At 32.3% G+C, this 27,117-nt stretch overlaps 1 protein-coding gene and 1 non-coding gene across 6 annotated transcripts in view; both read right to left on the bottom strand.

The window, feature by feature from the left end:
• Chd1 (chromodomain helicase DNA binding protein 1) overlaps window positions 1-27,117 on the bottom strand; it is a 93,305-nt gene that overhangs the window by 64,751 nt on the left and 1,437 nt on the right. For all 5 annotated transcript variants that reach the window (XM_076856977.1, XM_076856974.1, XM_076856976.1 and 2 more), the window contains exons 2-8: window positions 25,945-26,141; window positions 6,816-7,017; window positions 5,761-5,880; window positions 4,240-4,304; window positions 1,953-2,099; window positions 1,542-1,810; window positions 370-595 (exon numbers count right to left, since the gene is read on the bottom strand). In XM_076856977.1, the coding sequence (XP_076713092.1) occupies window positions 370-595; window positions 1,542-1,810; window positions 1,953-2,099; window positions 4,240-4,304; window positions 5,761-5,880; window positions 6,816-7,017; window positions 25,945-25,997 (1,082 nt within the window). In that variant the 5' untranslated portion in view covers window positions 25,998-26,141. The remainder of the gene's footprint in view (window positions 1-369; window positions 596-1,541; window positions 1,811-1,952; window positions 2,100-4,239; window positions 4,305-5,760; window positions 5,881-6,815; window positions 7,018-25,944; window positions 26,142-27,117) is intronic.
• Window positions 13,933-14,008, bottom strand: Trnam-cau (transfer RNA methionine (anticodon CAU)). The gene has a single exon. It is a non-coding gene; the product is annotated as a tRNA-Met (tRNA).

The raw sequence follows: 27,117 nt of genomic DNA, 5'->3' as shown, positions 1-27,117 counted from the left end.
TCAGTTAAGCACACAAGCTCTCATTTTACCACTTCATCAACATAAGCCAAGCTTGTACAATGAAGAAATTGAAACAAATGGAGCATCATTAATTTTTAACTTTACAAATTTGTAATTTTTAATGAATTATATGTTTTTACACACACACATATATATAAGAGAGAGATAGATTAGACACACACACACTTGTTATCAAGGAAAAATTTGGATATGGCTACCCTAAGAGCTTTATCTTGAAATGGCATACTATAGATCAGGTAGTTATTTTAGTTCTTGAATATATATTTTTTATTACCAAAAAGCTTAGTGATAATCTTTGAATTATAAATATGTGTGTGGGGTGGGGGGCGGTTTACACAGCATGCTTACCATCTTTTTGTTTCTTGATCTTTTTTCTTATAATTATCCAATTTTTTCATTCCTCTAACATTCTGCTGCTTAAGGGTTTCTTCTGTCTCCCAGGTGTTGTGGATATGCGACCATCCTTTCCATTTAATTAAATACTGGATTTCTCCTGGTTCCTTATTTTTTTCAAATCCTGCATTTGGGTCACCATCTGCTTCAACTGCATAGATGGTGGTAGTAGCACCAGTAGCTAAAAACAAAAGTATAAGCCCTTCAACATAACTGTTATAGGATTAGGATTATTTCCTTTTGACTCTAAATTTCAAGAATATTAATGCAAAACTAACCTCTTATATAAGTGAATAATCAGTACAGAAATTTATGTCAAGTTATATTACACCTAAAAGCAATTCAGAATTTTAGAAATAAAGATTATTTAAATTTAATAACCTTTTTTTTTTTTTTTAAAGAGAGAGAGAGAATTTATTTATTTATTTTTTTAGTTTTTGGCGGACACAACATCTTTGTTTGTATGTGGTGCTCAGGATCGAATCCGGGCCGCACGCATGGCAGGCGAGCACGCTACCTCTTGAGCCACATCCCCAGCCCCAATACCCTCACTTTTAAAATTCAAAAAATAAACAAGGCCAAAACACAGTGGAGCATCCAAGATTACATGCCAATTTACAATATTAACAATTAGGAGGCTGTTTTTCTTGTTAGTTTGTTTTTAATTTTGAGATAACTTCCCCAGGCTGATCTCAAATTTGCAATCCTCCTGCTTCAGCCTCCCAAGTCACTGGATTACAGGCATGCACCACCACGTTCAGATGAGTTTTAATTATTTTAATGTTATATTTTAAAACTACATCTCTAGGTAACTAAAAATAACCTACTATTTAAGAGGTATGAAAAATATTTCAAAACCCAAACACTTTGTATAACTGAAAATACTTAAATAGCAACTGATTATTTAGGTATAAGAGAAAAATTTAAATGCATAAGTTTGAAATTTTCCAAATATCCATATCATATGACATGAGGTCAAGTGAATAGTTTCTGAAAAGATCTAAAAATAGTTTTATAGCAAATAATTAAAACAAAAGAAAAATCCACCATCTTGGCTTTCAAATTTAAAAAAAAAATTAAGAAATACTTTAAACAACAAACAATAAAATGCTTTTTTTGAAAAATACCTCCTTTTCTCCCAATCCGACAATCCATAAACTTTTCTATTGTTTCAAATTCTTCTTCCTCAGGTTGAGGAACATCCTCTCCACACACTTCCAGTAGATCATCAGAATCTGTTTTCATTTCTTCATCTTCCTTATAGCTAACATTGACAGTTGCTTGGCGACGAGAACTCCTTTTATCATTATCATAATCTTCATCATCATCATCATCAGATGAATCAATCTGCCTCTTTTTCTGTCCAATAATCTTTTTTCCATTTTTTGACTTAGAGCTGAGGAAGAGCAGGAGTTTTTTTTGTTTTGTTTTGTTTTTTAAAAAAAGACATTTTAAAGCAAGTTTTGAGGAACTATAGAAAAAGAATGAATACCTTCTGTAACTAATAATTTTTCAAACCAATAACATAATGCACTTACCGATTCTGAGGTTTTCTGCTTTTGACTTTGTTTTGGGGTTCATAATCCGATTCTGTTTCATCACAACTGCTTTTATCTCTCTCTTCAGATTCTGAATCTGAACCAGACTGGGATGGAGATCCTGACCCAGACATCTGCCAATCTTCACTGTATATAAAATTTATAAAGTATTTTTACTTAAACATACATAACTAAGTTATGTATGATAAAATACAAAGACGAGCAAGTACTCTTCCAGTTAACATAAAAAATATTATTCCTTTTACCTATGCTAGAAAATATTAAATATCTGTAAAATAACACTGGAAAATATTCTTCATAGATTTCTCTCTTCAGATTTTTATCAATTATTTAGATACCTCAAATGAACTGTACATAAAGATGGTATCTGATTCTTATTATAGATGAAAATGTACTATGCTAACTCAAAAGAGCCACAGGTTTAGTTTTGAAAATCTTGTAAAATTATTCCATTTGGCCTCTCAAAAAACAAACCCAATTTCTTTCATTTTAATTTTCTGCAGACTGTGATTTGTAAAATGTCTTAATAAACTGAATTTACTAATGGTATATTTTCATTAAGAAAAGCTTATTTAGAAAAAAGTGTTTAAAAAATAAAAAAAATACCAATAGTATCATCTCAATCAATATTCAACAATTATCTTTATTACTATTTTCAGTCATTTAATCTATTTCTTTCCATTTCACATGTAGAGAATAAAATACTGGATGCACATGTCAGTGTTATTAGATAAAGTTGAAATAAAACACATGTATATTAAATTCTTACATGTACAGGTTGAATATCCCTAATTGAAATAAAAAATCTGAAATTTTTTACCATCATCATATTTGGGATGTTTCAGATTTGGAAATATTTCAGATTTTTAATTTTAAGGTTAAGGATGGTCAACTGGTAAGTCTGTAAATATTCCAAAGTGTGAAAAAACAAAAATGTGAAACACTTTTGGACTCAAGCACTTCAAATAGGTATAATCAACCTATATTATATCTTGCGTTGGCTATAGCTTTTGCTCCATTGCTCTGTGTCTCTTGAATTAATGAGGAGTATGCTAAAGATTATAAAAACACAGATAAAATCTGATTATGAAAGTAAATAACAAAAGCAAATTGTTATCTTGAGATCTTTTTAGGGTTTGAACACTGAATGTAGCAATATGCAGGCCATATGAAAAAATCTATTATATTTTTTGCAAATTATCTATATTGAAGTAAATTTATCAAAACCATTCATTTTAAAAAATGTATACTTAGGGCTGGGTTTGTAGCTCAGTGGTAGAGCACTTCCCTTACATGCGTGAGACCCTGAGTTTGATCCTCAGCACCACATAAAAATAAATGAATAAATAAATATATTCATTTTAGGTTTAAAAATTAATAACTCAGTGAAAGATTTAAATAGTTGAAGAGACAAAATATTTGAAATTGCACTTATTTTGCTTTAGAAACTAGAATACAGGGCTAGCTCAGTGGTAGAGTGCTTAACTAGCATGTATAAAACCTTGGGTTAGACTGCTAGCCCTGCAAGAAAAGGAAAAACAACCTGAAAAGTAGAAGACCACAGATTTGGAGTAGCTGAGAGTTAAAAACAAAAAGAAAACATTCAAAGATACAATGAATGAATGAAGTAATAAAAAATAAAAAAATAAAAATAAAAAATATGAATTCTTATATTAAAGATATATGAATCCTGTGGGAAAAACAACATATCCAAACACAGATATAACAAAGTGAATATTCCAAATATCAAAGACCAATAGAACATTTAGAGATCAAACAACAGAACAATGCTTCTAAAGAATGAGAAAAAAAAATCATTTCAAATGTATATAAACTCAGAATCTGAGGTACTTATTGAGTCATGGTTTTTATGCAAATACAGTAAGTTTCTAATTGATTTCTTTCATGTCAGTGAAGTAAATTTCATGTGCAGATAAATAGTAAGGATAATTATTAACATAAATTAAGAATCATCAATCACCCTATGATCCCTATACTCCTAAATTTCCCAAGTTATTAAGATTTTTTGATATTAAGGCTAAGTAGATCTTTAAAATTTACAAATATTTAGGGGTGAGAATTATAAGAGATAAAGAAGTGGCACAAAAATCTAAGAAAGATAAATGTTATGGGTTAATGGTTTAAATCATAAATGCCATGAACAAAGAAGTTCTAAAAGTCTATTTTTGGCAACAACTTTCATAAAGAAATACAGTTATTAGTATTTTCCTGATGCAAAAGAAGTCAGCTGAACAAAATGACATACTCTTTATGCTTTTTCCTCTTGACCTCACTTGATGAATCATCAGAATCTTCACTGCTAGAGGAATCCTGCAAAGAAAAATTTTAAAAAGTCATTCATAAATGTTTAAAATTTAACCAAGCCAGCTATACTATATAATATTCACTTGGTAATAAGAGTACGCTTAAGTTCTTTTCTTTTTGTTCTATGTTCTTATATTTACATTAGCTGGCTTAAAGTAATTAATAACATTTTATTGGGAATTGAGATAACAAAATCAGATAAATATCATAATGTCAGCACTTTGTATAAAACCTTAAAATCTACCATCTCAGGTGATCATTACTGCTGTGTAGTATAGCCACAACAAGGAATTTGGCATTCCAAATTTTGAAATAACATTATTCTTCAACAGTAGATAATTTTTGACACAGTTCTATCTGAATGTTTCTATCCAAACACACATTTATGTATACTTATATACACATACACAGAATCTACATTATTTATAACTGCAGTCTAGTCTTTAAAAACTATTATGACAATAATTTAGTTTTTCACTAGCCACCATATGAAACCAATCTATGTTGGCTTATATACACTATATTCAGCTACAAAAAACAATTTTATCATTTGCAACAAGATGGATGGAACTGAAGGACATGTTTACTGAAATAAATGAAGCACAAAAAGAAAAATATCATAAATTCTCACTCATAAGTGGAAACTAAAAGAATAATAGTTTCTAGAGCCTGGGAAAGGTATGGGGGAAGGAGGGATGGAGACAGTCTCATTAATGGGTACAGTAGTGGAGGCAGCTGAATAGGAGGAAACACTCTAATGTTACATAGCACAGTAAGATAACTATTAACTGACACTAATTAATTGAATATTTCAAAATTGTAGAGAGGACTGAGTATTTTCAATGCAAACAAATTATTATATCTGAAGTGATAGGTATGTCAAGCACCTTCATCTGATCTTACACATTGTATACATGCAATAAAATATCAAACCCTATCCCCATAAATATGTACAACTGTTTTAGTTAGAAATAAAAACACTTTAAAAAAAACATGTTAACATTCTATACAAATCTACTACTATAATATTTATCCACTGGTGTGTACAGATGTATATGTCTTATTTAATTCTTTCCTTCAAATTTCATATTTACGTTTATTTCTAGTTGTTGTTGTTTATACATATATATATACACACACACACGCAGTGCTGAGAATTGAACCCAGTGCCTTATACATGCTAGGCAAGTGCTCTACTACCACTTAGCTATAACCCCAGCCCAAATTTCTAGTTTTGCTATGATGAGCAAACACACAAATTTCACATTATTCTGAATTAATCTCTAAAGTGGAAATACTGGATAACATTATGTCTATATTTCAAGATTTTTTTACAGGTATATTTAAATGCAGGTATTTTCTATTTATCCTTTCAAAGAAATTGCTTTTAATAATTTCATTAATATTAAATGGTCAAACATATGATCTACTTTTAAAATAATAACTCATTATGAAAATTCACCTCTTCTGATCCACTATTAGATGAAGCTGGATGTTGCTGTTGCTGCTGCTGCTGCTGCTGCTGCTTCTTAAGCATTGCAGATCTCTGAACAGCAAGAATACTGGGGCTAGATTTCCAGAACTGTAACAGAACATGTACCAGGAAAAAGATGAAATGTGGCAAAAACAGAAAAACAATTTACTGACAATTCTAACATTTTCTCTGCCCAAATAATAAATTGACTATTTTCCCCTTTCATGTTACAAATACAATATCACTGCAAAATAATTAAAATAAAATGCCAAACTTCACTATATATAAGAAAATTAATGGAGTGTCAAGTTTCATAGATGACAATAATCATCCTCCTCTTTCAAGAGCATTTTTTCATAAACAAATTGAAAATATGCTATACTGGTGCTACTCAGTATAGTTACCTATTTTATCAGTGTGAGTAAAGATAAAGAGCTTAGTCAGAATACAAATCAACTATGTTACTGTAAACATAATAAGCTCAGCTGACCTTTCTTCTTTTAAAGCAAGATTTTTCTCTATGAAAGCAGTTGTAGGTTGATTTATACTCTCGGCCCAAGCATCTAATCTCATTAAAGACCGATTTGCTAAGTAACTTAGCATATACTATCAGGAAGTATGGTCAGGTTTTAGTTTATGCTATAGTACTTTGTCTCAAGCAGGAAAAAACCCTATCCTATTCTACCAATTATCTTTGAAGAAGCAAATATTAAATCTTCCTTTGAAAGTCTTAAAAGGAGATATCACTGTAAGCTTAACAAGTAGACTGCATGAAGTCTTTAATTTTTACCCATGAAACTATTGTTTATGAATTCAACTTTTGCCTCAGAAAGAGGTAGAAAAGGCTTTATCTGCATATATATTTGTGTTATATGTGCCATTTTATAGACTGTTTCACTTAAGCTAATAGTTCACACTGACATATAGCCACAACTTGTAGAATTACTAAAGGTACACTTTATTTTAAAATTGTTTTGTAACCCTATAAATTTTCCCAAAGTAATGCCAAAAATCTAATTTTCACTGGATATTTTATTTATTACCTCAGTTCCATCAACTTTCGGTGGTTTTGCTTGAACTTTGTTTTCTCGTGATGTGTCTGACTCAGACTCTGACTGACTGCCTGATTCAGATGCAGAGTCAGAGTCACTGCTACCTGACTGGCTACTGCTTCCATCACTGCTGCTTCCAGAACTCGAACCTGATCCAGAGGCTGAAGCTGAACCAGAATCATCATCCGACTGGCTACAATTAGAAAACACACATATTTCAAACAATATTCATTAGGAATTTAATAGTCTGAAGGACGTTCCAGATCATTAACCATTATTTCAATATATCAACTGTCTATACCCAAATAGAAAAGAGAATCAATGTTATTTAATTTATAGTAACATATCTGACAGATTTTAAAACATATGCAATAAGATATTCTCCCTTGAAGTTAATAAACAAAACCCCAATTATAAGCTCCAAGGTCAGACACTTGGAAAGAAAATAAATTTGAGGTATGGTACATACACACGTTTAAGAGGCCAGCTTTAGCAATTACAAAAAAGAAATTTTATGAACGAAAGATTTAATATGTTGAAAATCTTTATATCAGGTGAAAAAAATTTATTTGTAGCTCTCATTTGTTTTTTCAAGACTATTTCTTTATTCTATCATTCCAGGAGATGGCAATTTACTATAATTAAGCTACTATAAAATGTAATTTACATTAAAATATCAATAATACTTCTAAGAAAGTCATTTAAATTTCTCATGGTTCTACAAAAATAAATCTGAGGTAATAACAAATTCTCGTAACATTTCCTAACATCCACACACAACCATGAGAAAGCAATTATCATCTGATTGAGAAACTATCTTTCTTCCCATTTTTTTTTTAAAGAAAGAGTGAGAGAGAGAGGGAGAGAGAAAGAGAATTTTTTAACATTTATTTTTTTTAGTACTTGGCGGACACAACATCTTTGTTTGTACGTGGTGCTGAGGATCGAACCCGGGCCGCACGCATGCCAGGCGAGCGCGCTACCACATGAGCCACATCCCCAGCCCCCCATTTTTAATCATTGATCTAAAGTAGGAGAGAAATCACCTGAACTAAACAATTGAGTAAAACTGTTTTTATTTTCAAGGCCGTTTTTGCATGTGGTATTTACATATGAATGGTTGGAAACTTGGGTATTAAATCTCTGTAAATATGGTAAACTCAGCTTTTGACAGAATTTCATCTAGCTTCAAAAAACCCATAAGTAACAGCTTGTTCAGGTATATACAACAAAAGTTTTACTACCTTCTGTAATTTTCAATAGTGCCACCAGATGGCAGAACTGGCCCAAGAAAACAGACTACAAAATAAAGTTACTCTAATCCTTTTTTCAGAACAAGGACTTATTTTTTGCATAATAAACATTTGCAGAAAGGATTTTGATCCCACAAGTCAGATATAAGTTAAAATGTTTAAAATAAGAGCAAGTGTATCATGCTCTTAACATCTAGTAGAAGGCTTTTCTTCCTGGAAAACAGTAAATGAAAACTTGTCTCTGAAAGGTTTATGCTATCAAGATCATTTTGCCAGTTTCTACCCTTTCATCACATGGTTCTGAGGCCCCAAAATAGCACAGTGCCTTTAAACTCAAAAAAAGAAAAAAGTTAAGTGCAGTAGTGCACACCTGTAACCTCAGCTACTCAAGAGGCTGAGGCAGGAGGATGGCAAATCCAAGGCCAATCTCACTTAGTGAAACCCTGCCTCAAAATAAAAAATAAAAATGGGGATTTAGCTCAGTGATAGGGAACTCCTTGCTTCAATCCCAGTACCACAAACAAATCCAAACAGTTTTCTCAAATTCCCTTAGAAAAATTAGCAATGATTTTATTTCTCCATTTAACACACTAGCTAAGAAAAATTTTCACTGACTCAATAAGACACTAAGTAGAGTAAAATGAGACAAAGTCCTTACCATTAAAGAACTAACCTTGAGACATTCATGTAAACTGACAAATATCTTTTTGTGCTATGTTTAAGACAACTGATCCAGACATAACTAGACTGGTACAGTAATCAACAAGCATTCAGAATGAAGTGTTATTATACTTGGTCTTCAAGTGAGAAGAGTTAAGCAAGAGTCCTCATTTTAATAGCTTATAACTTTTTTCATTATATTTTTTCCAGAGTACTTAACATAGAACCTTGTACAGCTGGGTGCTCAACAAATACTCTGAAAGTAGATGGATGAACCCAAGCACCATGGCACAAGCCTGTAATCACAGCTACTGAGAGGCTGAGGCAGGAGGATCACAAATCCAAGGCCCACCTAGGCTACTTGGTGAGATCCTGACTTGAAAAACAAAAAAGGTTGGGGATGTAGCTCAATGGTAGAGCACCTGTGGGTTTCATCCCAAGTAACACACACACAAAAATAAAGTAGATAATGAGTGAATAAATCTGGGGGAGGGCTCTATTATAGGCCTACATTTTAAAATAAATCTTCCAGATGCACTGCTAGTCAAAACTGCTCTTTAGGGATTCAGCGAGTATAGCTCAATGATAGAGTGCTAATTAGCATTTGCAGGGTCCTGGGTTCCATTCACAAGTGTTCACACACCCACACACACAACCCTGCTTGTTAACAAATCAAAATTCTTAAGTGAATATAGGAATTTTTCCTTTCACATATTTAGGGAGTAATTCTGATTGGAAATAAAACCAACAGTATGACCCTAGGTTTACTATTAGAATGTGTTTACCTTTGGAATTAGAAGTATTTATTTTGTTACATTGTTCTCGTGGCTGAGCACAGTGATGCCTACCTGTAACCCTAGCAACTCAAGAAGATGAGGGAGAAAGAACCACAAGTTCAAGGCCAGCCTCTACAACTTACTGAGACTCTGTCTCAAACAACAAACAAAAAGGACCGAGAATGATGTACTTCAGTGGTAAAAGTTTGATTCCCGGTACCAACAACAAAAAAAAAAAAAAGCAAAGATGCTGCGGGAGAAGTACCAATGGGTACTAAATTATACTTACGAGAAATAAGTTCTGGTGTTCTATTGCACAGGTATAAACTACAGTACAAACTACAGATGATGACAATGTCATTTATTTCAAAAAACCAAGGTAGAAGATTTGGAATGTTTTCCCAAAGACAATGTCATTTATTTCAAAAATCCAAGCTAAAAGAAAATTTTTGGAATGTTTTCCCAAAACAGAAATGAGATAAACATGCTTAACCTGACTTGAACAATATGTATGTGTGTATATATATATATATATATATATATATATATATATATATATATATACACACACACACACACACACAAACATATATGTATACACACACACACACATATCACATGGTACTTCATAAATATGTACAGATCTAATGTGTCAATTAAAAAAGGAATATGCAGAATGTAGAATATCTTATTTACTGTTACAGAGTGATTTCTAGAATATAATTTTTTTAAAAAAGCAAGATACAAAACAATATGGTATGCTTTCTCTATACAAGAAAGATGGAAATATTTATATACACTTGCTTATTATTTTGAAAAAAGCAAGAATAGCAGCATAAACCAGCAACTAATTTAAAAATGGCTGAGAGAGTAGAGGCAATACGGATTGCCAAATATTCTTCAGTTTTGAAATTGTGCAAATTTTATATACCTTGTTTATACATTCAAAAACTTAAAAATATGTGTGTGTGCAGGGGAAAACGGGAAAAAAATCTCTATATTCAGACACAAAAGTATAAGCTAAAATATACGAATAGCCTTTCCCTAATAACTCTTTCAGCCTAGTACTACAAGTGCTCCAAATTTAATTTAATCATAGCATAATTTTACGTCTCCAGTCTTTCTATAACAAAAGTCAGACACCTATAAGGCCTTTCATGAAAGATTTCATCCTAGCCTAATTCTCCATTATAGATTTCTTCAATTAGTTTATATCTCACAAGTTTAGCAATCATTAGTGATTGTGTGGTTTTGTCCATTATTTAATTAGAGGGAGCAAAATGGTGGCATTTTATCATTCTTCATTTATCCAATATAATTTCTTCTTTAGGGGCAATACAAAGAAACTTTCTCTCTTCATATTAGTTATCCTTGAGGCACAGTTCATAGATGAAAGGCATTTTCATTTCTTTTTCTTATTTACCAATTTTCAAAAGAGTAAAAACCACTAGCATTCTTCAAAGCACATCAATAATTTTTAAAGTTTCATTAAAACCTCATGGATTTGAACTTATTTCATAAATTTTAATACACTTTAGCATCCTTCTTGATTTCCATACTGTCCCACTTTTAGCCAATAGGAAATCCTTGATTAGCTCCAGAGTCCTTTTGACAAGACTTCAGTAATCTTTGATAGCTTACTTGCTTTTTGGCATGACAAGATGTCCCAGGCTCACCTTGCATATTTCTTGCCTCAGGCTGTAACTCAGAAATTTCATCAAAAAGCTCTCCTTCTGTTTAAATGGGAAAATAATAGGAACCTCAGTACTAGGTAAATCTATTACTCCTGGACTGGTTGTTGTTTTTAAGATTACTTTTAATGGAATGGACTAGGCTATGTGTATTTTTAGAGAAAATACATTAATTTATACTTTTCCAACTGAAATTCAAATTTGCAGATTTTTTTTTTTTACCTAATTTCTTTGGTTTCATATTTATATCATCACTGGGATTGCGTTTCTTGGTTTCAAATATCTTTGGCCAACTAATTGCTTGCTTTATCTTAGAATACATATAATATTTTCAAAATAATACCATTATTAGTATCAACAATCATTACAATCTGATTACTGAAAGTTAAATTTTCTTTGCAATTCAATACTCACTCCCACAAATTACTGCTTTCAAATCAGGTGAAATAATTTTTTTGAAATTTTTTTTAATTGTAGGTGGACACAATAACTATATCTTATTTATTTTTTTGTGGTGCTGAAGATCAAATCGAGTGCCTCACACATGCACTGGATGAGCACTCTACCACTGAGCCTAACCCCATGAAATAATTTATTTCTGTGTAGCTACCAATTTGGTATAATAAGGGTCATTTGTCTTTTTTTATTTTTAAGGGCTGCCTTGTATTCATTTAATACTGCTTTTTTATTACTTGGATCCAACTTTAGAGCTTACAGAAGTTAACTTCCATTCCTGTTTCTTCTATACTATATCCTCTCCCTTTATAATATTCTTTAAAATTTTTATCTTCCCTTTTATAATATAAGCAAATGAATATTTATGCTCCCTCTTTTATAATTAACATATTTAAAAATCTTAAAGAAGATCATATTTCAGTTTGGTCAATCTTCCTAATCTTTCAGTTCCATGTTCAGTGTAAGATCCTATACTGTATTTGACTTTCATGTCTTTAATTGCCTTTAATCTGGAGAATTATATCCTAGAAATCTTCATTACTCCTCCACTGCACCACATCCCAAGCCCTTACCATTCCTTTATGCAACTGCATATAGACCATTTTGCATACACTCCGGAGTTTCAAGTTACCCCTCAACTAAAAAAAGGCACACTTCCAATTCTTTGATACTGTAAATAGTGGTACCCAAAAAAAAAAAAAAAAAAAAAAAAAGCCCTTTGCAGATATCCTTTTGCATTTATGTCAGTGTGTTCAATTTGTTACTCTCAGTCAATGTGAACATCTTTTAAGTTTTAAATTTACAATCCCTAGCACCCAGATCTTGAATCCTAAATACTACTCTACACTATTTAACTCCTCTGAGAAATGGCCTACTCTAAGGTTATGACAGGGAAGGTACATAATTGAGTCCAAACAACTTAGCTGTGTTAAAAATTACTTAAAAAAAAAATGAGAGGATGTTAGATATTGGCAGGAGTGGGAGATGGGTGAGAAGACAATATGAAGAAGCTTTCATAAGACAAATCTGATATGAGCACCAAAATAAAGACAGTAAGGGATTATTACCCCATGTATAAAAACAGGAATCATTGAGTCCATGCTAAGACACACTCAGCGGGGAGGGTTCTGACAGCTCTAAATGTCAACTGGTAACTGTGAACAAGGTGGTTGTGCCAGAAAAACAATCATTTGAATAACCATAGAAAATACTGGTTTAAGCAATAATCATCATTGGAGGCTACAATTAGGGGTAGAGTTTGATGAGTAAGATATTTATATAGCTGCAAAGTGTCTTTTAACAAATAACGTATTAACTATGTTGAATAAATTTAAAATCACAGTGAAGAAACCAGGCAATATCTTTTCCTATGGCAATGCCAACGAGGGCAGACAGGCTATATTAGCTTCAGATGTGATATCCTTCAGAAAGAAACCATTACTTGCACAGAATAAGGGATATATAACCTGGATCTAACCATAAGTGCACAAGACAAACCCAAATTGAGAAATATATTCTGTAAAATAACTAGCCTGTACTTTTCAAAATGTTCATCTCATGAAAGACAAAGAGGAATACTTCAGATTCAAGGCAATTAAGGACATGAAAGTTAAATACAGTATAGGATCTTATACTGAACATGGAACTAAAAGATTAGGATTGACCAAACCGAAATATTATAGTACTGTATCAATGTAAATTTTCCAGATTTTACTAACTATAGAGGGCATATGGAAAAGTATACCTTTATTCTTAGAAAATATATACTAAAGTGTTAACATGTAAGAGGCATGACTTTTGCAATGTATAAAATGGTTCAAAAAATTAAATACACATTAACATGGATGCAAATAATACGTGATTTTAAAGATAGAATAACAGAAAATGTGGCAAAAAGTTAAAACATTAGTGAATCTGGGAAAGGGCATATAAAGCTGATGATACTATTCTGGTAAGCTTTATGAAAAACTAACAATTTTTTTTTTTAATATCACAAGTTTCTTCCTCCATTAACCTTCAATATTGTACAACTGTGTTTGCAGGTAGTAAAGGGCACAAAGATGGAAGGGGCACAAAGATGGAAGGGGCACAAAGATGGAAGATTTAAAAGCCACAGAAGTCAATGAATATGGAAGTTAAGTAAACATTCACTGGCATAAAAAATAATAAAAATATATAATACATAATGAATCAACAAATTGGCCAAACTAGGAAGGTAGAAATACATGTGATTTTTCCCTTCTTTCTTTCTTTCTTTCTTTTTTTTTTTTTTTTTTGGTGCTGGGGATTGAACCCAGGGCCTTGTGCATATGAGGCAATCACTCTACCAACTGAGCTACATCCCCAAACCCTAGAAATGCACATAGTTTAAAAAAAAAAAAACCTGAAATGATAAACATAAATGCTAAAGGAATTTAAATAAAAATTGTATTCAATACCTGCCTCAGACACTGCTATTTGATTAACTCACCATGTCTTCTTTTCCTTAATAACAGAAATTCCAATGTTAAGATCAATCAGGATGGCCAGTATCTGACAAATGAGACATAAGCACAAGTTTTGGGTTGTACTGCCCAGAAAGCTGTTCAATAGAAGCTGGTTCAACTAGACATGCTCCCTTTATTGGCCCTTCTGATTTTCCTTGAAAGTTTGTAGACAACAACAGGAAGAGATAAGATAAAGTGCTCAAAATGTATATCTCTGTAGTTTCTTTTAGCATAAAGGCTAATATTCTATCCCTACATTACCAAGGTTATTGTATTATAGTCTATGTTCTTAATAACTTGAATGACTTAAAAAAATTAACATCCTCTTCAAACTCTAACCTCCATCAAAATCACCACCCCAATTTTTTTTAAAGAGAGAACTTTTTAATATTCATTTTTTTTTAGTTTTCGGTGGACACATCTTTATTTTATTTATTTTTTATGTAGTGCTGAGGATCGAACCCAGTGCCCCGCGCATGCCAGGCAAGCGCGCTACCGCTTGAGCCACATCCCCAGCCCACCACCCCAATTTTTAAAATGTGTATACATGGGTTCCATTCCATACTTACTAAACCCTGTGACAAAGCCAGCACTACAACTGATTTTGAGGTTTTAACGGCTTACCTTGGGGTTCTTGAGATAAAATTATTAAAATCTGATCTCTGCCTACCTTCACAACTATCAAAAATCACTCTCTCTCTCTATTTGCACTTCAGCCTCACTGAGTTCCTTTGGCCCTCTTGTCATGCTCTTTCTCACCTCCCGGCTTTGGTTTAAGTTGGTATCCCTACCTATTAATCACCACCTGACCCTCTTCCCTAATGTAACTATTCTATTATTTATCCTTCACTTCTGAAGTCATGCTTTTTGTAGACTTCCTCCTCAAAACAACTTTAGGCAACTGGCACTTAACACATGGTAATATGAACATCTACTTTCTAGCATTGTACCTGACAGATTCTAAAAAGATATCTGTGAATTAGTAAATGCTTAATACTATCTCCTCTTTTGTTTTCTAATTGAAACTACTGTAAGCCTCCATCTTCCACACAAATTCTCGTTTTCCTCCAGGTTTCTTTGCTTCTATATTTCTTCTTTTGGTTCTTCATCAAACTTATCTAACTTAAATGTAATATATAGAAATAACTTCTGAAGAATCAGAAAATCTACAAACACTGAGTCCACTTCCCACAGTCACAACTGTGCAACCTAAAAACACTGGTTCCTATGGATGCTGCATATATGCTTCAATTCATAAATTATTTTTTCCTGAAGAAACGTCTAATACTTGGAAATTTTCATTCACGTACGTTATCTGGTTGGTCCTTAGGGTCCTCTCTTATTTATTTTCCAGTAAAGATAATACTTTACATCATATAATTCTAATTTATAAGATATTTTCATACTGTGTTTCCATTTTATGCTTACAATAAAAAATGTCCTTGAATAATAATGATCATCACATTCCACCATCATTAATAATCCCATGCCCCTTCCCTTCCCCCCTCAAACCCCTCTGCCCTATCTAGAGTTGATCTATGATATGAAAAATTATGCTCCACATGTGTAATAAGAATTGTAATGCATTCCGCTGTCACATATAAAAATAAATAAATAAACAGATAAATGTATGTCTTTGAAAGCCTATGTAAGGAGTTTTCTTAGACCCTTACATAGGAGGCAAAACTTCAGGGTTAACAATATTCTTCATTTCAGCTGCAGCCAAACTCTTAGTTCCAATACCAATCCTGGCCTGTTGGCCAAAGGTCCCGACGTGACCCTTCAAATATCCCCTGTGCTGCCATGTTTGTTCAAAAGTTACTGCTCTGGGTTCCCTTTTGTTTCTGGTACATGTAAGTAAGCCCTCTTTCTTCAAGTTCAGTCACACAATTTAGTGGTTTCCTTTGCTTTATTTTGCCTAGCATTTTCATATATTTGAGGGAAGGAACTGCTCTAGGAAGGAGAGAAAGCCAGCATGACAGAATGGTAAAATTCCCTTTTTCTATTCCCTGTTCTCCATTCAAATCAGTCCTATGACCTAATGAAAACATTAAGACTCATCCTGGGTTCAGGAATAAAATAATGATGACTTTCTAAGAAAAACAATAGCAAACGGGCAGCTGCTTTACCATTATACAAACAGAAGAAACTAGTACTGATAAACCATGAAGATTTAAAATGTCGGGTATGAAAGTCATAAGGGGGGAATGAAAGAACACCTCAAACCAGTAATACTACAGAAGGAAAAGAGATTATTTGTGTATTTAACCATAATAAGTAAAACAGATTGTAGGGCTGGGGATGTGGCTCAAGCGGGTTTGATCCTTAGCACCACATAAAAATAAAATAAAGATGTTGTGACCACAGAAAACTAAATCTTAAAAAATTCGCTCTCTTAAAAAAAAAAAAGATTGTAACAGTCTTAAATCAATAATTTAATTCTATTAAAGACAACTTTATCCATTTACCTTTGTCTCTAACACATAAAATTTTTCCTTATTATATTTCCATTTCCCTACCTTTTCGTCTTATTGTTTTTAACTGTCAGTAGTATTTAGATGGGTTAGACTCATGGTTGAATGGGTGATATACTAATGGATACACTGATAGAAGGTAATCTAATTGTCCATAAAAGTTTATAATAGAGGACTGTGTGCCTGAAAAACAGAGCTGTACACATAGACAAAACAAAGAACTGTGTTTATTAGAGAAGTACACTGTACTAAATTTTCATTTTGTCTTATTCTCTTTGCATCCTAATACTGTTTAGTTAAGTTTCAATGCCATTCAAAAGCATTTCTTTGGGAGAATTTTTTAAAGAATTTTTTTTTACACACACCAAAGGGAAAATTCAGGGTTAATTTACTGGTGTTTGGAAGTTCAACTGTGTATTATGCTTTCTAATCCTTTCTTGTCACTGTAATTGTTTATATCTGTACACTCATTAGATGAGCCTGAGGTTTCTGCTACATGGAAATAAATATACTTTTAAGATTACTGTGAAAATGAAAAGAGAAGCATACTGCCCTACTTAGGAGTTCAATATTGATAGGTATAATAGATAAAACCATTGATCTTTTTCCTGAGTTCAAGATCAGAATCATTATTTCAAAGTTTGTTTTAGGTGTCCTTTGGACTGTCATAATTAACAAATATAGGAAACATGTATGAATAATAACTATAAATATATTAAAATATTCAAAACAAATTATATAATAAAAAGGAAGATGATTACTAGTTAGTACCATGTATCAGACATTAGATTCTTGTTCAATCTTCCAGTTTTGACTGGTATAAGTCCATCCAGCTAATGATAAGATTTCTCAGTATTTCATCTAGTTGTGGCCTCATGAACTGGTTTTGGCTATAGAGATAGGGTCAGAAATAATGTGTAATATTTACATCATATCCTTAAATATAAAATGGCTTGCCTTATATCCTCTTTCCTATTCCTAGCTCCTTCGTGCTTGTTGAAAATAACCATTGAATAATCAGAAATCATATGTTAAGAACAACAAATCTGTCCCAGGAACCCTGGGTACCTACATAAACAGAAAAGGTAGAGTTCACTTACCTGACAGTGAAAAATAATAGCATTTGAGCCCCTGTGTTTTAGGGTCTCTAGCAGAACATATTAAATGGTTCAATAATTAATACACTGTATTATTTGTGCAATAAGTATTTTTGGAAGAACACTTTTTACACATACATGATTTGACTTACTTGCTCATCAACTAACTATTATGTAAGGGTTTTTACTGGGGGCAAAAAGCTGTGGAAAAAAGAAAAACTTAATGTGCAATCAAAATATAAAAGATGGATTAATTTCTGAGAGTAACTAGAGGTGGCAGAAAGGAAACTGGAGCAAAACTTACAGACAATAAAACTCAGCAGAAGTATCCATCCCCATACTTTTCCCCATCTGGAAAATGTCTCTTCTCAGAAATAAATAATACAATTTTCCATTCTTTAGGACTACTCAAAAAAATATCATGCCCTTTATGTATCTATCCCTACTTTCCTCAGGCACAGGTCAACTGTGTCAGCTTATATTCCTACAACATTTTGTTCATATTACTTATAATTTCTTCATAATATCACAATTATGTTTATACATATACTTCTCTTCTAACTATACCTTGAATTCATTAAATTGGAACCTTTATTTTAATTGTTTTAATAGACCATTATCTGCTTCAGCATAACTGGAAAAACAATATGGAAAGTAGTAGGCAATAAGCAAACACTAAATATTAACAAAAGAACATGTTTGTGGCAAAAGGTGAATAATTACCTTCAAACTTTTGGACCACAACCTAAAATATAAATATATTTTACATAATAGTGTGGTAAACACATACAAGCACACAAAGTTTTATCCAATAACACAAAAATTACCACCAAACACTTTAGAAAATTCAGACTATCTTTTCACCTGTATGCCTCTAAAACTCAGGTAAATGCCATTGATGTGTTAGGCACTTGCCACCAAAAACAATAGTTCATTTATGCATTCAACTACCAAAATACAAGAAAAATTATCTTATAAAATGAAATTTTTAAAAAGTAGATATGATTGAAGAACTGCTAGAGAGGGGTACTAGGAAGGATAACTTTTAGCATTACTAATTTCAAAGGTAACTGTTTGAGTTAGCTGCGTTGAATCTGAGGCAAACTAAAAATATTTCCTTAAATATTCTCTAGTAAGCATTTAAGGAATGATCAGATGAGAAATAGGGCTATATATAAATACATTTAAAAATCACTGAAGAATAGCTACATAAGATACCTATAATTTATCACAATATCAATGACATAATAAAAATAACTAATCCTATAATTTAAAGCTATAATAATTTCTAGCAGATGTTTTTTCTCCATTAGTATAACCTGTAGAAATTAACTTTCAAAATAATCAAGTTGGAGATGACAACAGATAGCTCTTAGAGATCACACCAGACTGCCATGAGATGAAGTGTGTACATTTCACTGCATTCACTCTCTTCTACTAATATCATCTGCCTTAGTATAAACTTTCTTTTTGCCTAGCCAGTCAAAATGTCTCACCATCATAAAAACCACATTACCTTGGCACTTCCAGTGTACATGAAATTTGAAGATTATCAGTGATTTAAATGATCAAAGAAAGGCAAAAACAAAAACCACTAACACCTTACTCTTAGTATTGATTTGAAAGTTAAACTATTTGTCCTTGTAATCAAATTTCTCTCTCCTACATCTGAACTAGCACAGGATTTTGTTATATCTCCACATTTACTACATCCATCTGACATTACATATTTGTGAAGGGATCTCTCTTGATCATAAGCTTCAAAGAAAAAATTTTAGTGTTTCATGGTATCTACCACATAGTAAGCTTCTCAACCATCCAAATTAAGTCTCTAAAGACAGATAATCTTATTTTCGAAAGCAACCACAGTAAAGCTGACAAGCAGTAATTGAGAGTGCCCACTATAATGCCTTATGCCCCAATTCTGAGAGAGAGAGAGAGAGAGAGAGAGAGAGAGAGAGAGATATTATCACAGACACTGAATTCCCAAAGTTAATATATTTCAACACAATTTTGCCACTGCTTTTTCTTTTTTGGTACTGGGGACTGAACCCAGGGGCATTTAACCACTAAAGCATGTCACTGGCTCTTTTTTAAAATTCTGAGATGGGCCCTTTCTAAGTTGCTTAGGGCCTCACTAAATTGCTGAGGCTGGTCTTAGCGTCCCGAGTTGCTGAGATTACAGGTGTGTGCCACCATGTATGGCTGCTTCTGGTTTTTAATCTCAGTGGTTTTAACTTGGATCTGACTTAATCCATCAATAAAGATATATTTGAGCATAGTTTTAACATTTAATTAAGGTTGACTTTTGACTAAGCATTCACTTCATATCACAGTAACAGATAATAATATATTTCCAATTGTAAACTGCAATTCCCATAGTTACTCATTTATAACAGGTTGATTCTGGCACAATAGAGTCCTAGGGTCTTTTCCTAAAACTAGTGGTTCTGACCAGTTCACTCACATGGAGAATAATACACTACCAAAGGTATCTTTCTATCCACACACCACCACCCCCCCTTTTTTTTAATTCTGCGATACATCCTCTTTTCTCTTTCCTTTACCTTCAGGTACAGAATTACAAAGCTAGGATACCCAACATCTAATATAAAGAATGTGCACTTCTTCATTAGGGGACGTGATTTCTATGAAAACTATCTCCAAGCTGGGCGCAGTGATGCACACCTGTAATCCTCCCAGTGGCTCAGGAGGCTGAGACAGGAGAATCGTAACTTCAAAGCCAGCCTCAGCAATGTTGAGGCATTAAGCAACTCAGTTGCTTTTATCTCTAAATAAAATATAAAATAGGGCTGGAGATCTGGCTCAGTGGTCTAGTGCCCAAGTTCAATCCCCAGACCAAAAACAAACAAACAAAAAAACTATCTGCATCACTCATATGAATATACACCATTATTTCTTCATTTTCCCCCAAACTTTACCAATTCTATTAAGATTAGAAAAGTTAAAGAAATCCAGTAATTTACCAAATTCCATTTTCCTTTCAGTTCACATCCACATCTATATGGCCCCATGATCTAAATATACTCACTTAATTGATTTGTGTATATAAACTGTTCCTTCCATTATTGCTTCCAGATTATCATAATCTTTTTAGAAGTTAATTTATAGCTTTAAAACATGGGAAAAATGTTGAATAACTCCAGGTGAATAGTTTCAGATACGTGCATATGAATTTTGCTATGAATACAATTCTTCTGGAAATCTTTTTAAAATGGAAATGATGATTCAGTAAATCTGAGATGCACAGGGGAACTTTTTAGGGTGAAGGAACTGTTCAGTACAGTACCAAGGTAGAATAATTTTATGCATTTGTCAAAACCCATGGAACTTACATTATGTCACAGAATAAATATAATTAAGCAGATTTTAAAACTCAACAAGTATATTGGAAATCCTGGGGTGGAATTGAGACTAACAAATGAATCTAAATTTATTACAAATTTATGACATAATACCTTAATGAAGTTGAGGGCAAATAAGCTAACTTGAGTAACTTTGGAAAACAGTGGTTTGACTACAAACTGTAAGGCTAAATATTAAATTACACTGTACATAAACACTGTATTCCAGTTAATAAATTTGTTTCTCCTTGGAATATAGTCTATAAATTCTGAAACTGCTTTACATACATGCTATGTTGAATATATGAATACACAGAGGTTGGATGGTAGGTTTCACATTTCTCATGTTAGACTTACGAAGTTATAAGGGAGGTTGAAATGACCTTGTAAGAAACGATATATATGTGGGCTGGGGATGTGGCACAAGCGGTAACATGCTCGCCTGACATGCACGGGGTGCTAGGTTCGATCCTCAGCACCACATAAAATAAAACATAAAGATGTTGTGTCCACCGAAAACTGAAAAATAAATATTAAAAAATTCTCTCTCCTCTCTCTCTTTAAAAAAAAAAGAAACGATATATGCTTATTTTAATATGTATGTAGATAGATACAGAAATAACTTGATTCGGTATGTAAACATGTGTCACCTATCTCTGTTCACTTTGTCTGAGAGGCCTAGAAGAGTGACATTTGAGTAGCAACAAGCACAGCCGACACCCAACTCTTCATTTCTAAAACCATCCTAGAATAAAACGAACCAGTGAAGTCCTTCAAGAATGGCCAATTCTATGTCAAAAGGATGGCTTTGTGTTTAAAAAAAAAAAATTAAAATGACCTGAAAAGGCTTGCATGACCAAAGTTTAATTTCACAGCAAAATAAATAATAACAAAAAGTATAAAATATATACACATAAATCTTTGTATATATATATAAACAGAAAAAAAATGGAGAAAAGAATTTCTTTACAGAAATTCTACTTAATATATGCAGATACACTCCCACCAGGAGATGGAGTTTAATTATCACTCAACCCCTTGAGAGTGAGCTAGACACAGTAACTTGCTTCCAGGGAATACAGTATAAAAATTTTTCTACAGAAAAATTTAACTTGGTAATCTCGCTTTGTGAATTTTAGAAAAGAGATTTGGTTTTCTTTTCTTTTTAATTAACATAATAATTTCTGTGTAACAAAATAACATTTACAGGGTACTATGTCATAACTCAATAAATGTATACAATGTATAATGATCAAATCAGGATATTTAGCATGAAAAGTATTTTTATTCAGAACATTTCCATTAATCATATTTCCTACTCACTACCTACCACTACTGCCTCCCCAAAACATTTTAGAAGTTGAGATCCAAAGAGGATAATTGAAGCATGAAACAATAATTAAAGTATTTCACTTCTATTGCATAATAGAATGAAAAGGACATAACTTTCCTATGTTAATATATGAATACACAATCAATGAAACTCCACATCATGAACAACCGCCAAGTATACTAAGTAGAATCCTAAGTAGAATAAGTTATATCCTATGTATGTATAATGTCAAAATACACTCTACTGTCATATATTTCCTATGCCAGTGTAACATAGGGTTCCCCTACGTAAATGTAAAATTTATACATTTATTATTATTAAAAAATATTTTAATGTATTAATATTGTTAATTGTTAACAATATTGTTAATTAATATTGTTAACTGTTAACATTGTTAACACTGTAAAAAGATATAGTGAAATAAAGGTCAATAAAATTCCATTGTCACCTACACATGAATTCTAAATGACTATGACTATTAAGGCACATCAACATTTCCCCCCACTCCATAAGAATTATTCAGAAATATTACATTTATATTTAAGGATTAAAGTGATTCAAATAAATTCTTAAATGTACTTGGAAATTTTGTTGAAAATTTAATCTACATGCAAGTACCTAATAACCAATCCAAGCAAATTATAATCCTATATTTCAGGTATTTACCCAGAAATCTATTAATAGGGTAAATCATTCAAGATAACTTTACAATTAAAAAAAAATAAGTCTAACCAGGATTTGAGAAACTTTGTTACAAATGACAACAAAAGTTCAACCCAGCTGGAAACCTGCTTTGAAATCTTCCAACATTATCTTTAGAAAGTTTAACTTCAGTTATAAAAAAAAATTGGTGTCGAGCTGAAACTGTTGTACAGGTGCATCCTGGCCCACATTTCATAATAAGTAAGTTTCAAAACAGTTATAATATAGCCAAAATGACCTATTTCCCTGAGCATTTTTTTTTTTTCTTTTTGGTCAACAGTTACAGAAAGTTCTCCGTATAGAAGGAAAACCCTCTTTCTTTCCTTTTTGGTAGGAAGTTAATTATAACAACCAAAATGCCCAATAACATCTTTTAATTCTATTTCACTTCAGAAACTTTCACAAAGGAAAATTCTGCAGTAAAAACACATTTTAAAATTCTGGCCAATAAAAATCAAATTCTTCTTAAACAACCTGCTATGTAGTTACAACTTTTGATTTTTCCAAGAAAATTCCTGTAACTGTAAGTTTACCTCTCAGTCTTTTAACTATGCAGGAGCTCTTTTCTTTGCAATGTCTAATGAGTAAAGCATTGAAGGGAAAAAGTGAGAAGGGACTGTTATAACAATGACAGCTGAACAAGGAAAGAGCAAAATATCTATAAGAAAGAAAATGAAGGCAAAACAGAACCAAGTCTCTCTCTTTCTGATAAATGCCAAAGCAGTTGCAAAAACTAGATAACTTGAAAACCACACTTCTCAGAAGTACACAAAACCTGTACGGTAGAATTAGTGACTCAGAACAATTAGAGAAATGTTTTGCATTCATTTAAAATAAGTATGCACTGTGAAAGAATCCTCTAAGTAAATATGATTTCACATATATAAAAGATTACTGGAATAGATAAATGGTCAAAATATACCAGCTGGTAATCTCCCTGCATATCCAAGTAGAATATTTTCCTATTTTTTATGGAGTTTGACTCCTGGGTTTCTTCTGTATATTTCTACCTATTGGCCAATTCATTATTCACTAATGAGTAAGAGAATGTATACAACATGACTCTTTTCTATTCTCGTACAGCAATCAATATAGCTACAAAGATCTGAATCAAAGCTGAGATTCAAAAGACTTTTTTAATTTAACTTTGCCTCTGGTGATTGCAGTCAAACTCTGTTGTTTGCAACTTCACCATACTTTGTAATTAAATTGTAGGATAAAACTTTGAAATCAGTTCAACTTCTCATTTTATAACTGGGAAAATCATGAGAACTTACTAGTGCAAAGATGGTGTCAGCTCAAGTTTTTAACTCCTAGACTAATACTTGCTCAACTAAATGATGTTTTCCATAACCTATTTCTTACTCTATTCTCTACAATATTCTTGTTATCCAAACATTCTATCAGGGAAAGGTGATAAAATATACTAAGCACGGCCAAAGAATTTCAAGTTTCAGATCAAATACATATAAGCACAACATAATTTTCTATCCAACTTTTTTCTTAAATCCTACCAACTTGTCTGTTCTTATCCACCCCATTTCTCCATCACTATAATTAACATCTCAGTTATGTAGCATTGTTACATAAAACATATTAATTATAATAAGCAAATGTTACAAATGTACACATTTTATTAGAAACCATTTTAAGTCCTTTACCTATAGAAGCATCTCAATTCTCAATTTAAAGATAAATGGTTTACACTTCATTGTATTTATTTATTTACTTACTTGTTGTTGGTACTGAGGATTGAACCTAGTGGCACTTAACCACTGAGCCACATTCGTATCCCTTATTTATTTTGAGACAAGGTGCCCACTAAGTTGATGTAGCTAGCCTCAAACTTGTGATCCTGTCTCACCCTCCTGAGTTGCTGGCATTGCAGGCATGTGCTGTCATGCCCAGGTCCCCATTTTGTTAAAATAGCAAAAATCAGAGCATCAGAAATTAATTTACACTAGTTTACATAGTTAATAAGTGGTAGAACTGGTATAAGTAACCAATATGACTTCAAAATTCATTTTGCTGATTTTCACCTATGATAAGTGCACATAACTATGTGAATTTTATTTCAATGTGCAAGTAACTCAAAATTGGGGGTGCTAAAAAAAAATTAAAAAGAGTATTCCGATGTGAAGAGTTTTTTTAAAACACATAAATTAGACAAATCTAATTTAAAAAGATACAGCACAAGTAAAAACTCTTAACTCATTCACAGATAATTAAAAGTTCGCCATGAAAATTTTAAAAAAAAAGGCGGGGGGGGATACAGTAAAACAAATGTCCAGATCAATGTTATCTATAAAGCTTTCTTCAGTGATAAAAATGTTTTCTATCTGTGCTGTCCAAGATAGTAGACACTACTCATGTGATATTAAGCACTTGAAATGTGTCTGGTTTGTCTAAATAATAAAATTTTGAATATTCTATGATTTAAATTTAAACAGCTACATGTGGCTAGTGGCTACAGCACTGGACAGCAAAGGTGCAAAAAGCCAAATGCCAGGCAAAATGAGTGCACCAATTCTTACTATATTTAAGATTTTTACCAACAGTCAAATCAATTTAAATCCTTTTTTTATATGTTCCAGCTTCCATTATTACCTCAAGCATAAACCTAATATAGATTTAAGTACTTCAAAATTCAAAAAGTTCCAAAGAACTTAAATATTTTAAAAAATATTTAGAATAGGTAATGTCAACAAAGCTTCAAATACTAGAAACCTTTTCAATATTTGGATGGCTAAGACTACAAATTTATAAAAAACAGCAAATGGATATTCAGTCCTCCTCACAGTAAACAGTTGATAAAGTTGTTGCTTACCTTGATTCTCCACTGCTGTTTCTGACACTTTCTTCATCACTATGTCCATTCATTGTAAATATCAAGGAGTTTTAAAATAAAATATAAATCTTCCCAGTTTAAAAGATGAATATAAATACTGACTCCTCTTTGAATATCAAAAATTCAGATGAATTTTCTTGAACATTCACAATATCCTGGGACCCTCTTTGATTCACCTAAGGAAAACATGAAAAAATAAGAACACTTTCTGTAGAAAAAGATAAATAAGCCCTGCTTAGAACTTGTAGAAATCTACCTAGGCCAATTAGACTAAAGATGGTAAGGAAGGGGTGGAGGTCTTAACATATCTCAGCTTCTATTATGTACTTTTTTATCACTTACTAGAATTTAGCAGGCTATATTGTTAAAATATTTTCCACAGAAGAAATCAAAACATTTGTGGAGTGATAAAACTTTTAGAGACTGCCACTGTGTATCAATATTTATATAATTTACTAAAGCAAAGTGGTACCATGCAACATATAACTACATCCCTAGAAAATGGAGTCTTATTTGATAACTTGATTAAATAAGTGAAGGGGGAAAAAGGGTTACTCTTAATGAAGGCCTAATTTCTATCTCCAAGAACTTCATATACTCCTGTGAAGGAAAGTTTTGGAAATGTTCACATGAGAAAATAATAAAAAGTTACATAATTTTAGCAAAAATGCACAGGACAAAATAAACATGCTCTTTTTCAGGTAAACTGATAGTGGAGTGAAAAAAAAATATGTACTAGTTTGGACTTGCAGAGATTCCATGAAAAAAATTAAAAAGTAAGAGAATATACACTCTATGTGCTTTTTTTAAAGTAAAATTTGGTGCAACATAATAAAACACCAAGACACAGTATTTGCACTCTCAAGATTTCAGCACAACAGTAGAGTCACCTACAAGCCATCCACGAATAAACAAAGGAGATCTCTGGCAGGGGAGGGAGAGGAAGAAGCGGGGGAAGGAGACGTCAGATCCTTCCCCAGTCAGAAAGTACTGAGACAGCCTACAGAAGCAGAGCTGTCCTCAGACCTCAGCAATGAAAATTTTCTCCTATGATTATCTGTATTACACACAAACACAAAGAGGTGAGGAAACAGGCTGTTGCCAGCTCAATCATAGCAGATTCTGCATGTGGATTGGGATCTTAATTCTCCA

Source organism: Callospermophilus lateralis, chromosome 5 (assembly GCF_048772815.1).
Source record: "Callospermophilus lateralis isolate mCalLat2 chromosome 5, mCalLat2.hap1, whole genome shotgun sequence".
NCBI classification, from domain to species: Eukaryota; Metazoa; Chordata; class Mammalia; order Rodentia; family Sciuridae; genus Callospermophilus; species Callospermophilus lateralis.
This window is presented reverse-complemented; position numbering and strand designations above follow the sequence as displayed.